This window comes from Notothenia coriiceps, unplaced genomic scaffold (assembly GCF_000735185.1).
Source record: "Notothenia coriiceps isolate Sejong01 unplaced genomic scaffold, NC01 NC01_scaffold00019652, whole genome shotgun sequence".
NCBI classification, from domain to species: domain Eukaryota; kingdom Metazoa; phylum Chordata; class Actinopteri; order Perciformes; family Nototheniidae; genus Notothenia; species Notothenia coriiceps.
Window position 1 is genome coordinate 25216 of NW_011352353.1, and position 13740 is coordinate 38955.

Genomic DNA, 13740 nt, shown 5'->3' on the forward strand with positions numbered 1-13740 from the left:
GCTCTCTGATTGGTCAATAGGCGTGTTTGATTCCACGATCAAACAACGATCAAATAGAACGTGCCTAATCACAAAGTATCCAGTGGCCTACACACGCCACTAGCCTACCGAAACTACTTCCATGAGCCTACATTGTGTGGTTTCCATAGTGACGTTTAGCGACACACAGCCGTTACACTGTTATACATTGTCTCTCGTTGGAAATCGGCAGCTACAAAATGTCAGATTTTAAAGTTAATTTTGATTTGTTGGGGGGCCTCAGTATTGATGAATGGTTGGACATGGACACAGACCACAAAACCAACGAAAGATTTGCGGCTGTTTCAACTGACGAGTTGAGTGCGTTGGAAAAAAGGCTATCGTTACCATGGGAACTACTTTCTAGGAACTACTTTCTGACGGAGATTAACTCAAGCAGAAAGTGTAGGTTTGGGAGAAAATTAGCCCACATTATGAAATTATTTTACGATATTGTTGATTACAATGATAGTTTGTGTAATAGAATCGCAATCATACACTTGAGGCCGTTCTTGAACGTCATTATTGGTACGACAGTACTGCGGCAGCGCCGAGGTCCGTACGCCTGTACTGGAGTATGATTGCTTAAGTAAGCACTCTCAGTTTCATCGCCAAATTACTTTTAGTTTGTACTTTTTTCAGTGTAATCAGTAACACTAGTATTGTCACAAGTGTATTACCTGACTGAAAATGTTCCTTACTGTTGTAACCCTACTAAGAATCTTGTTATTGCTGACAGACATTGGTTTAACTACCTTGAGCCATGTCGAAGTGTACCCTATGGTGTGTCAGTGCACCATGTTGTCACTGTTTGTTACTGTACGCCTGCAATATATCACAATTTGTACAACTCCTAACAACAAATCACACACGTCAGTGATGCCTAGTGTGGTCTGACGTTAAACAGACTTTAAACTTTTGAACAAACATGGTAGCAAAACACTACTTTTCCGGCTCTTATTAAGTAACACCTAATCCTAATTTCTTGCAATTATTTGATATGTCTCCGCTGTAAAATTATTAATTATAAAAGGACTTTTTGGCAAAGTAACAATTACCAACATTTGCTTCGTACACAAACACAGACAGTGAAACACAGATGCGGATGCACTTCCCTTTTCAGCAGATGTTTCTTCTTCCAGGAACTATGACATGTTCGGTCTGGTCCGAGTAGAGCCAAAGCAACTGGCCAGATGTGACAATAAAAACAGGCACCTCAGGTCATTACAATACAACACTTTTATTGTGAATATATTATATTTGCACAATAATCAACACCATATTATAAACATTTTTCTTTACTTTCATTTTCTCTTTTTTACAGTAAATAGTATAAGTGTACAAATGTATACAAAAGTTATTCAGGCTAGTCAAGTTCCACAAAAAGAGTAATTCATGTACAGTATTAAAGCACAATCAGATATTGGAGGGACACGCACATGCCTGCACATAGACACGGGATCCCCGGGGTAAAACACATGTCAACACGTAACTTTGATAGACCGGCATAACCTGAACACTCAACAGGGTCAGCATGAAGGCTAGGTGGAGAGAACTCTACTTTCATTTTTTAAATAGCTACAATGAAAAAGGAAAACTTGAGTTTGATCTTAATGCTGTATGGTAATGTGAGGCAATGTAAAAATGACCACTGGGAGTAGTGTATTCTCTAAGTTCTCTCCAACAGGCCCTGATACTGATCATAGGCAAAGACAGCGTTCAAACACAGAACAAGCTCATCCCATGACATTGCAGCATTTCAACACCGAGCCTTCAGCGTCTGCTTCACAGCACTTATAGAGCAAAACAAAGAGGAAACAAGCATAGGGAGGAAAACAGCAAGGAGAAGGAAACAAGGAAACAGTCATTTCGATATGCTGATCTCATTCACAAGTCATTGTGGCTCCTGAGTCATGTGATCCAGAAAGGGAACAGAACAGGCCTAATAAAGAGAGGTTTTGGAAAGTGAGGCTCGAGTCTGGTTTAGGTTTGTTTTGAACAAGAAGGAAAATTAAATCCCTTTCATTAATCAAAATCCCTGCTTGTTTCTGCTGCTGCCCGGGCCACATCAATTATAACAACTGCAGCTGATGTGGCCCATTCCACAACATTTTACTCCAAGGGCTACCATTTTCTACTCAACTGCAGCAGCATTAGCATAAAAGCCTACATGGTGATAATACAACTCTGATTCATTGTTTCATTCAGTAACACACTGATTGAGCTACTATGTAGGCACTGGGAATTTGATGTGTTCAAATTGAAGACAACCAAAGCTGTCAGACCAAGGACAAACACATTTTCAATTGTAATATATTTGGATTCACATGATCTCACTTCATCTCAGTGAGGTATAGATATCTATCTAACGTCATAACTTGAATACTAATAATAAGATTCTCTGTAGTCGGTATAGTGTATCTGTGATCCTTGGTACTGTGTGGAGCTTTGGTGTCAGAGGACTGGTGTTGTCTTTAGCTCTGTACTGAGCACATGCTGCTACAATACAACACCTAGTTAGTCATGTAACGCTATTTGATTTTGAGTATAAAAAATCCCAACTTCATAAATATATCAGTACAGTACATTTCAAAACACTTAAACAAAAAGGGAATATAGTTGCACTGGTGGCCTAAAATAATCATCATTACAGCATTATGATTCATACGCAATAAATAAGCAACAAACAATATTGACAACGACACAAATCAACGCTGTCAGTGAACATACAGTCTTTGAAGGATATTTAGTTGGCATAGTGGGACTCTTCAACCTCCGCAAAATAAATCAAAGAAACTAAAGAGGCAGAATTAAAGGGTTTGGTTAGCTCTTACTCTTGCACCATAAGAGAGGATTATGGAGTATATAATGGAAATGAATGCAGCTGAGCACAGTATATGTGTCTCTATTTTTGGAAATGACAAGGAGGAAACAATTGAGCACCCTTTGGCATTGAAAAAATGAGACGGTCATCATAAAGCATAATGTCTTGTTGCAACTTTTCTGCATACATCCTGCATGGCATAACTGGAGTGTCTCCTGGCCTTGTGTGGGATGAGATAATGATGTGTGTGTGTGTGTAGGGGTCATGAGTTTTGTAAAGCTGTGATGAGCCACATCATCAGTAGTTGGAGTCCAAGCATTTGCCAAAGACATGGGCTCAGGCTGGTCCCTCCTCCACAATCAGAATCATCTTCCTGTTGGATAAAGCAGTTGTCAATCAATCAGATCAACCGTCTTCTACTTTATCCAGTATATCTGCTGTGACTTACACCATCATCAATACTTTTCTAAAAACAATAACGAGCAGTTTATGACTTATATGAGAAGAGCAAAAGCACTCACATATCCATCATCCCAAATGTTATTAAAATAAAGCTGGAACCAGGAAATGCAAAGCAAAAAGACTGGAAACAGGGCTAGCATGGCTCTCTGTAAACACAATCATCCTAGGAGAACCTCAAAAGCTTACTCATAAACACATGTCATTTGTTTATTTCCTACAATGAGTGAAATGTAAAAAACAGAATCCCTGGTTATACAGTGAACATGTGCAGGACTATGCCTTGGTAGTGTGCAGAGCCAGAATTTGGTTTGGATTCTATGTTTGCAGTCTTTGTGCTAATATAACTGCCTGCTAATGGTAGCTTGACATCTACTAGAAAATCATTCTCTCGTTTAACTCTTGACAAGAAAACAAACAAGCATCTTACCCAAAATGATCTGTTAATTTAAATGCTGTGGTGCAGTTACAGAGACCTCATTCTGATTGTGCTGCATGTGTTTGTTTGACAGTGTATTTTTTGTAGTATTCGATGGGAGTATTCAGGATGTCCCTGCATGCCAAAGGCCTAGGAGAGAGAGGTGGGAGTCCAATGTATTCAAAGGGCAGGAAACACACATGGAGCTTCCTTTGTTTACTCCTGTGACAACATTGACTGGCCTCGTCATAAACTGTCTTCCTATAAGGAGCTGAGCCAAAAGTAACAGATGGAAGGAGGAAAAGGGACTCGGCCTACTTTTAATACTTTCATTTACTTCCTCAGCCATTTTTCCCCTTTCCTTTGTGTCCAAGCACAACCTCATCACACCTCCCCCAATAATAAGACATTTTATAAACTGTTCAAAGTTGGGTGATGATGCAATGATCTCACATACACAAGTTATCCACCTTGCTCCTTTGTTTGAATGATTTACCTCGAACCACTATGAACTCCCATCTCTCCCATTAAGGGATTCTACAAAAGCTCATGTCCTACTGTATGAGGTCTGGACATTGTATTGCAATTCTTAAAACCTAAAAGAAATCTCAGTGAGAGGCAAAATGCATCCAAATGTGTTTACATACTTGGCTGACAAAGCATTTAGCAATGCTGAAGAAAAACTGCATATACGAATATTTATACATAGTTTTGTGAAGCTATTATTGCATAGTGGTGCTGTGAAGCTATTATATCAAATTGGTTTAACACTTTTAACTGCCAAGATACAATCTGCTTGCCATCTGTTGGTGGAAAAAACAGGGGGAAAAAACAACAAAAAAAGATGCTAAAGCAAGATGTAGCAGTCTGTTAGGGAGATAGGCACGCCACAAATAAAAACAGTATCATACACAACTGTTTGTATTTAAAATGTGGTATTTAGTTCATTCTAGTTGTCAAATTCTTTCTCACTGTTTTTAAATGTGTATGAAAAATTGTTAATGTAACACAAAACCTATAAACTTATGGAATCATTGTGTAAAAGTACAATAACTGATGTGTTTGAGAGAGTATTTCAGGTGGATCAGAGTTAACATGCATTGGTGAGATTATTTTATCAAATATAACTAGGTGGTGCTTGAATGTTGGGAAAATAGGTATAGGTCCAGCAAATACCTAATTCCAACCAAGCTTTTCCTGATGTGCCCTTACCAGGCACATTGGGATGACCCGACAGTAAAAATGTAAGTAGTTCATATATCTGTATGGAGCTGTGTGAGGTCACTGACCCTGAACTCAGCACCAGAAACAACAAGAGAGGTATTGGGCTCAACGAAGAACTTCTGCTGATTGGACACAAGGGCTCATCCTATCAGACAGGAGCAGCAGCCGGTGGGATGAAAATCATAAAAAAAGAATGACAGAGGATGAGTAAAAAGACGATATAAAGCAAGATAAATAATACAAGTTGAGTCAAATATACATGCAAAATTCATAAAATAAAAATGTTTTAATAAAATAATTAAATGAATGAATAAATCAAGAACGGATCAGAGGGAAAGACGGCACAGGGCTTTGAATCGGATGAGAGAACTGATGAGAAACAGACAGAACTGACAGGAGCCAACAGCTCAGTAATGGAGCTGTTTCCAGCAATGTTCCCTGGACAGACGCACATGTGTGGTTGTGTCTTACATTTTCATTGTTGTCGAAACATACGTCAGGCCCTTTGCGGTATCTGGGATTCTGAGCCAGCTCGCATGGATCAGGACCTTCGGCTGAACAGAAAATGTCAGGAAAAAGCGTTACACCAGTCGCAGATAACATTAACAACAGCAACTATTGGATGATATAATCTGCCTGCCCAAAAAATCCTTATGTTCTTCCAACCCATCAATCTTGGCTGGAGATATTTCATCCAAGATGTTTGCTGACCTGCTATTATAATTTACGAGAACAATAAAGGCAAAAAGGCAGTTCTAGAAATGATTATTAATGATACAAACTATTTGTAGGAGTACATTCCAAATAATCTTTATCATTAAGCCATGCAATATGTATGTACGTGTATATATATATTAAAATACAGCAGCATGTGTGTATTTCTTGAGTGGGGTCCTTATTAGTGTAGCAACTTGAGGCTGTTTTGACCCCATGGTGGGGATCTCTCATGATGACCTCTGGACTTCTACAATAGTAGGAAGCTACGTTCACGACACATCTGTCAAACAGATACGCTGAACAAATATACAATATATCAATACTCACATTGTACATACATACAAACAAACTGCAGCTCTTAACCTTAATTCATCCTGATGGCAGCATGCAGACCAGATGAATTAAACAAAGAAGTGTAATCTGTGAGTAATATGAGACAGGCTTTCATATGCCGTGCATCTGGTTTACTGTTCACCCCTTAACATTCAGCAGGGACCCACTGCAAACTCCTGAGGTGTGCGTCCTTGTATTGAGAGTTTAAAGCCTCCCTGTCATAAGGGTGATGGATGGAGGGCTGGAAAGTAAAAAGGAAGTGTAACTCTATGTTTGATTTTTACGAGTGAAAGGATACAGGGTTGTTCAGCCTGTCGCAGCGGCCTGGGGTCACAGGACAAACATGTTGCCTTGGCATCAGTGATCAGGAACACTAGGTTGGTGTTTGGCAGCTTCTCAGCACGATACATCCTAGAAAGAAAGACATTCATAGTGGTAAACAGTGCATACAGTATTTATTCAGTAATCTAGCTGTGCTGAAAGGATATCACGCAGCTTCAAATGTAAAGAGATATTCTGTACAATATACTGCATTTGCATATAGAGTGTATAGAATATGCTTTATACAGACAGGTATGTGTGCAGTTGGGCACACAATTACAAAGCTAAACCTCTTCTCTCGTCTGGGGATTGGCTTTTTATGGCAGTTTCTGTGTCTACAGTCGTTAACATTGGGGGGTAAAGCAGCAGACACGTGGGACTCAAAACACCCAGTAATTACAGCCATATTTAACTCCCTCCCACAGCCCAAATTGACACAGAAAGGAGGTTAGAGCAAAGGGGATGTGCAGTGGTCCGTGAATGTGTGTATTAGTGAGTTTGAAGTATAGCCAGGGAGCGAAGGAAGAAACACAGATAAAAGAGCTTTTGTGCTTTCCTCTGCAATTTCGGGCACTGACAGATCAAGGTAATCTGCATCTGATCAAAACTCACCAGAAAACAGCTGCCTGAAATCAGTCTGGAAAACAGAGAGAAGCCAGGAAACTAACACTATCCTGGACCCATCCCTGCACACCCATAAACAGAAGGATGTCCAGGAAGAAGATAGAGTAAAAGGGGAACAAATCTAAAATAAAGAATCCCATGTAATGCATGAGCGGATATAGTCATTCAAATGGGAGCACATGTACATTTTGCACGTATGACAATAGACCCACATACCTGGAGCAGTTTCCACAGTCCAGTACACCTGAGTAGGATCTTTCCTCATTGTCAAAGAAGTACTGAGTCTGCTCTGTGATGCAGCTTTCCTTAAACATGGCATCTGGTATGTCGTCATCCGGTGACTCCGCTAAAAACAAGGGGACATTTTTTATAAAAACAAACACTACAAAAGATTTATTGAGAGAAAGGTGGGATATAAATCCATCACATTTAGAAAGAGGTTGCAAATACTGCTTTGTCATCTCAATATGGCTTACAGTACAGTTATGTTTTGATGTACTAGCTTTTGTTGCTTACCTGCTTCTAGAAGGTTAGGGAACATGAGACCAAAGAAGAGCTGCTGAAGTATCGACCTAGACACAGAGAAGGAAAATAAGAAAATGAGTCACACACAGATGCCATCTATAATTTATATTACATTGAACAACAAACACTTTTAGAGTGTTTGAGTCATTGGTGATCTAAATGTCAAGCGATGTGTCAGTCATTAGATTTTAAAAGTTGTGTATATTGCAGTTGGACAGTCATAGAAATATCAGTGTATTGTTGTGTAACTGCTCTTGCCCTTCACTTACCGGTCAGCCTCATCCCTCAACAACATACATCTCTTTCTCATTTAAAGTCCTACCCCAAAGTACAAATGTACTCCCACTCGCAAGCAATACAAAAAGTGGAAAAACAAAAACACAGAAACATAAACTGTACACTCACCAGGCAGCACTGGAGGCCCACCAGCCAATACTGAGCATGTCTGCAATGGTAGGCTGAAGAAGGGAAATAAAAGAGAGTCATATACCGTAGAGTAAAATCCAAAATAAAGCTGACAAGGAATTTTCTTTTTACATTTTGTCTCACTTTCATGAAACAAGAAATACCTAGAATTACCAGTCAAGTTTCAGGTTACATCGATGTCTGTCCAAATTCTCATTACCTCCTCATTTGACCTTTTCCAACATTTGTGTGATATACTTGATGAGTGATTGTATTTAAGTTATGACCGAAAATTAAAACAGTTGTCACGTTCATACTTTGGTCCGAAAGGATATTCGTGCCAACGCCTTCATAGAATGGGACGAATGAACAAGCCACCCTAAAACCTAATATTCCCAATATTCCAAATGAATCAAGAACCAATATAGTTTTTAATCAAACATGTGTGTGTCTTACCACATAGACGGAGCGGGGTCCTGCTGCAATCTTGCTGCTTTTCTCCGGGTCGCAGACAGACTGGTAGTCATAGGTCTTGTTGAAGGAGTACAGAGAGGTGTTGACCAGGTTTATCATCAGCACAGGATCAACCTCTCCAAAGAACTGACCTATCTAGACGAGTTCAAATACAAACACACAAACACATAAAACCTGTCAACAAAAGCAGTGGAAGACTCTACTTGTACAAACAAATCATACAGCTGTGTAACATCTCCTCGGATGGGGCTTTACAGACTTGGCCATTCATTTCTGCATCGGTGCACTGAACATTTGCTTTTAGGTGCTTCGAGCCAATCAGGACGAGTGGTAAAATGTTCTGAGGCAGCACATTTTACCAGGTGGCAGTCAGCCTGTCACTCTTCCACTTCGCTTCTAATGCCATGCCCTTTTCACCCTCTGTTGAAGCGCTCTTGATAGGCAAGTGTGATGTCACGCTTCAGTGTCCCTTATCTGGGTGTCGATGTTACATTGCTGTCAGTTTCACAGCAGGTTTTCAGCCGCAGCAAGTAGGCTTTGCTTGCTCAACCAAAAGAGCAATTTAAGGCAGAATGTTTGTAACATAGAATACAGGTAAAACAATGTTATCCCATGATTGAACTCAGAATAGTTAACTGTAGCTTCAAGGAGCACTCAGGTTATAAGTCTTCTTAGTTGCAGCGTTCCTACTACCTGAGCATTAACAATACATATAGCCCTGATAGAAGAGCTGTAGCCATCATCATAGAATTATGGCTACTTGTTTTAAAGCTGCAGACAGACTTGAAATGATGCATGATCCCAAGATGTTAAAAAGGGAAAGGAGGGTGCTTTTTCAAATGCAAGACATTGTAATAGCAGAATGGATCAAAGACAGCAGATGTCCCGTCTTGTCTGTCATGCAACGTTTCCAGACCTTCTGCATGTCCTACCGCTGACACACAGGGGCCTATAGCAGCCTGAGAGAGGTGGGTTCACACAGCAGAGCTGACTTCTTGCATTCACAGGGGACTTGCTTCACTTTACCATAGCCTCCATGACTGACTAAAACCCATCACAGTCTTCCCTTTGATCCTCCTCCAGTCGCTAGTGCTTTACTTTACTGGAGACATCGATGTACTGCTGTCCTACAGGAGCTTTCAAACGGCTCATAGCTAACAGGCCATTATCATACCTCAGCAGAGTCATAAGCCCTTTATATGACCTCTATATGCGATTGATGGATCCCTGTGGCATAGAGGAGCTAGGTATGAAGAAAGGTAGAGCAAAGTAAGACATTTGAACGATGGCAAAGTATTTGATTTGAACTTTTCTGACTATATGACCACAGATGACCACATGAGCTCGGGATTTAAGATTTTCATTGCCATTTCTAAACTGTAGCTAGTTTGCATATGACATTAAAGCCTTTGAATCTTGAATCAGATGTTTTATTGTGGGAGGGTTTATCAAATAATTGGACAAGGACAAAGGCAGCAGAAAAGTTAAAGGGGACCTATCATGCAAAATGCACTTTTGTACGTCTTTTATACATGAATATGTGTCCCCGGTGTGTCAGGGAACTCACCAAGTGTCAGAAAACACAACCCTCTCTCTTTTTCTCCATACCCAAATCTCTAAAAACGGGGCTGCAACGGATCTGATACAGACTGATACAGATTTGAAAATGTTCTGACGTCAGAAACGTCTATATGGGCAACCCTCCACTTATCAGGGGAATGAGAGGTTGCGGCATGGTAACAGCATGGTAACAGCATGGTAACATAACACTCGTGCCTCGCCCCCCTCCTTTGCACGGGGGCATGGTCAGCTGCAGCTCATTTGCCACAGAATCAGCCCTTGTGAAGACAGGGCTGGAATAGAGCAAATAGAGTGAAATGAGGCATGGCTAAAATGCATGATCTGTTTGGTATTTTGAAAAATAAACTACAATATATTATTCAAATATAGCATGATAGGTCCACTTTAAGTATACATGGTTGTAATAACGTGAAAAAACTGCTTTTCGGGTAACTTACAAGGGTGATATACTCTTCTTGGTTTGATATCAGAAGAAATCCTCCATCATCCAGGATTACACAGTCCACATGCTGTGGGGGAAAAAAAGATAAAGAGTACAAATAAAGTAGTCCAAAGTATTTGGAATTTAAAAAGAGCTTTCATTATTTATAAAGAGGTACTAATCAAGCTTTATTACAAAAGGTTTCATTGCTGTACCTTGTCATTCCTTAGACAGCCACAGATCTCATCCTTGCACTAAAACGTAAAAAAGTGAACCAGATCATTTGTATTGTATAACGACAAAGCTGTAAACAAATTGTACATTATGATACAATGAGATTATAAACACAACTTACGTTCAGTTTCAGTGTAGCATTTATGAAACTGTTCATCCAGAATGAGACATTGAGTTTCACACCGACCACTACAAAGCAAACCACAAAACAGGCAGATGCACATATGTTGAAACTTGTCATTTATATTGCATCGAACAAATCTTCAAACTTGGGTTAGCAAGACTGACCTGCTGGCTTGAGCGTGACTTCACCAATCGTGACGTCCACCGATTTGCTCACTAGAATACCTGACTCAGTAACAGACTCCCTCACCTCTGCTGCAGTGGAGAAGGGATACACAAGGGAAGGGAATGAAATCATGGCAATTTAACCTAAATCATGTTAAAAAAAAAAACCTTGGCACGGAACCTTTCATAATGGGAATCACAGTCAAATAGGAATAATCGCTATCCATCGTGGGGAATTCCATGCATTTTTAGCTGCTTGTAATTTATGTGAGTGGAGCTGAGTCTGTGAGACCGGTACATGTGTTAATTCAGTCAAGTGTAGCTGAAAGCGCAGCTACATTACGTCTGCCTGTCCTGATGTCTGTTAGAGAGATCAGCGGAGATAACAGGAAGCAGGGCAGGAGGGAGATGGGAGGGGGGGGGGGGGGGAGTGCTGACAGACACAGTGGGAAAAAGGAGAAGGATAAAGAGTGATATCAGAGGCCTGAGAGTGTGATCTTTGCCAGGAGAATCGAGATGACGTCCAAAAGGCAGAGAGCAGGATAGGCTCAGTGCCAGACCACATTGAGGACCCTCAAACATACAAAAGTGCACGAAAAATACACACTGTCCAACCTTTCAGAAAACTTACGGAAATATGGAGCTGTGAAAATATAAACTTCATTGTCCAGGGTCCTTTTGTAGAAGCTGGACTCGTATGTCTCCGGATTCTCAGCCCAATCTTCTCCAGCACTGAAAATGAGTATTGTATCATAGTATTATATATGGGCCATTATTTCCATAAAACACCAAGCAAAAGTATTTGAGGTATCTGGAAAATGTGTATTTAAAATCTTTAGCCAGATTTGAGTCATCAAAATAGCAATCAAATCTGAAGCACTTGATATATGTCAAGAGCATGACCCTGTTAAAAGGAACAAGGGATTGAGTTCCAGGTTTTATAGGCAGGAGGAATATGCATTTATCTTCAGCTGGAGTATAATATTCTGACCAAGCGAAACCCCCCACATTTAGGTTAGACAAAAGAAGCAGCGAGGAAATTGAGGAAAATGAGCTGCGTTGGGCTGCTGGATGTGTGGTTATGACCCGTGTCCTGTTCCGGCTTGGCAAGCTCTGGGAGTTCAGCTATAAGTGTCTAATCCTCTCTGTTCTGGAGAATAACCCAGTGGAGCAGGTGAGTAAGGCAGCCAAAAAAACGCTCAGCTCAAGAGCATTACAGTCTGTATCCATTTTCATCTCACACATTTACACCAGCAAATATTTGGGCAAGGCTTGACGGGCTGTTTTACGACGCCAGCACTAACGTGAGAAAAGAGAGAGAGGAGATTACCTTCTTGGGAAGACTCTTGTGATTCCTCCATCTGTGGCTACAAACCTGGCCACTATCCCATCCCTGAAAACATGGAAAACAGCCTCCAATCAAACATCAAAGCCAATCGCACTGATTAGAAAAAGTATTTGTGATCTGTGAGAGCAAGCTGCAGACATGACACAAATCGTATGTGCCCACAGTCACTTGCCTTCATATGTGCTAACGCTAAACAGACACTCTGCAGTGTGAGTGTAAGTGTTTGTTCAGATTATTTCAGACAAGTGGGCCTACCATGAAAGGAAACACACTGATGCAATTATTTTATTTTTCCTCTAGAAACAGCATGTCTTGGCAGAGCTCTTGGTTGGGTGTGATATGTATTCTGTTCTTTGCTTTCATCGTATTTCTCTAGTTGGATATGATCAAATCAACCAGAGTAGAAAGGATAGATTGAAACTCTGGCTCAGTTACTCAGTAAATTGAGCATGAAATAAGCGTTGGCTATTGTAGTACAGAGCAATATTGTGCACATGCAACACAGATTTCTATATAAAGAATGTTTTTAATAAGCACTGTAAGTGGTGCATTGTAAAGAGAGAAAGATTTGAGACTCACACTGTCTGCTCGTTCCAAAGTTTAACCAGTCCAGCTGTCAGACCTGCATCCAGAATTACTCGATTCACCAGGGACATATTACCTGTCAATATAAGAAAAGATACATTTCGCATATTTCAAACATCACCATAAAAACCCTGCTCACTAGGGAAATACGGTTGAAGCAACGTCCGTCTTTTGTGTAAGAATCTTGGCAGGAAAGATGGTTATGTTGTGCTTTTGGTCTTTACTGATGAGCCACTGAGCAATGCTCTTAATCCAGTATTCTCTTTTTCAGCTTAACTGTTAACTGGCTAGCATGGATGATACGCTGGAGACAAGTGTTTAAGTGTTTGAAAATGGTAGACAAAGAGAAGGTGTGTCGAGCCAAATGTCGAGCCAAATCGAAAAGTTGCTCTTATGGAACTTGTTAAGAAATCATCCAGCTGGGAGACATGTTTTTGTAGGTCTTTTCTGAGTGATTATTAGACAGTTAGTCAGCAGGGAAACATCTTTGAAACATTTGCTGTTGCTGCTTTAAAAGAGAGACAATGCCAAGATATTGAGTTTGAACCCCATTGTAAAGAAAATTACTTTTTTAAAGTAAGCACAGGTTAGTTAAATACAACTTCCATAGAATGCCACAGTGACGCGTCCTAAAACCGAATCGTACATTTAATCGATATATTTATGATCGATAGATTTATGATTCGAAAATTATAAAAGTAGGGTAGACATGTGGAGATTATCCGACTGAACAAAACGTGATCCGTCTCTTAAATATGTGTCAACCACAGACCTTATTTCGAGCTATTTTCCAAAGTCCTATGGAGAAATTGCATTGCTTTTTTGTCGAAGTAACCCAGGACGCGTCACTGTGGCACTCTATTGAGCGTTGTTTTAAAGGTCCCTTATTATACTGTTTTTCCTTACTTTATTATGGGTCTCAGATGCAAATTTGTGAAGTC

At 40.2% G+C, this 13740-nt stretch overlaps 1 protein-coding gene across 1 annotated transcript in view; it reads right to left on the bottom strand.

Annotated features, from left to right (window-relative positions):
• Nucleotides 1–1306: 1306 nt before the first annotated feature.
• Nucleotides 1307–13740, bottom strand: part of LOC104952157 (voltage-dependent calcium channel subunit alpha-2/delta-1) — a 39450-nt gene continuing 27016 nt past the window's right edge. Inside the window, exons 20-33 of the mRNA XM_010778917.1 lie at nt 12794–12875; nt 12197–12259; nt 11498–11598; nt 10867–10956; nt 10700–10767; nt 10560–10598; nt 10361–10432; nt 8325–8477; nt 7869–7921; nt 7455–7510; nt 7155–7284; nt 6292–6404; nt 5415–5497; nt 1307–3215 (exon numbers count right to left, since the gene is read on the bottom strand). Coding sequence (XP_010777219.1) covers nt 3105–3215; nt 5415–5497; nt 6292–6404; nt 7155–7284; nt 7455–7510; nt 7869–7921; nt 8325–8477; nt 10361–10432; nt 10560–10598; nt 10700–10767; nt 10867–10956; nt 11498–11598; nt 12197–12259; nt 12794–12875 — 1214 coding nt within the window. The 3' untranslated portion in view covers nt 1307–3104. The remainder of the gene's footprint in view (nt 3216–5414; nt 5498–6291; nt 6405–7154; nt 7285–7454; nt 7511–7868; nt 7922–8324; nt 8478–10360; nt 10433–10559; nt 10599–10699; nt 10768–10866; nt 10957–11497; nt 11599–12196; nt 12260–12793; nt 12876–13740) is intronic.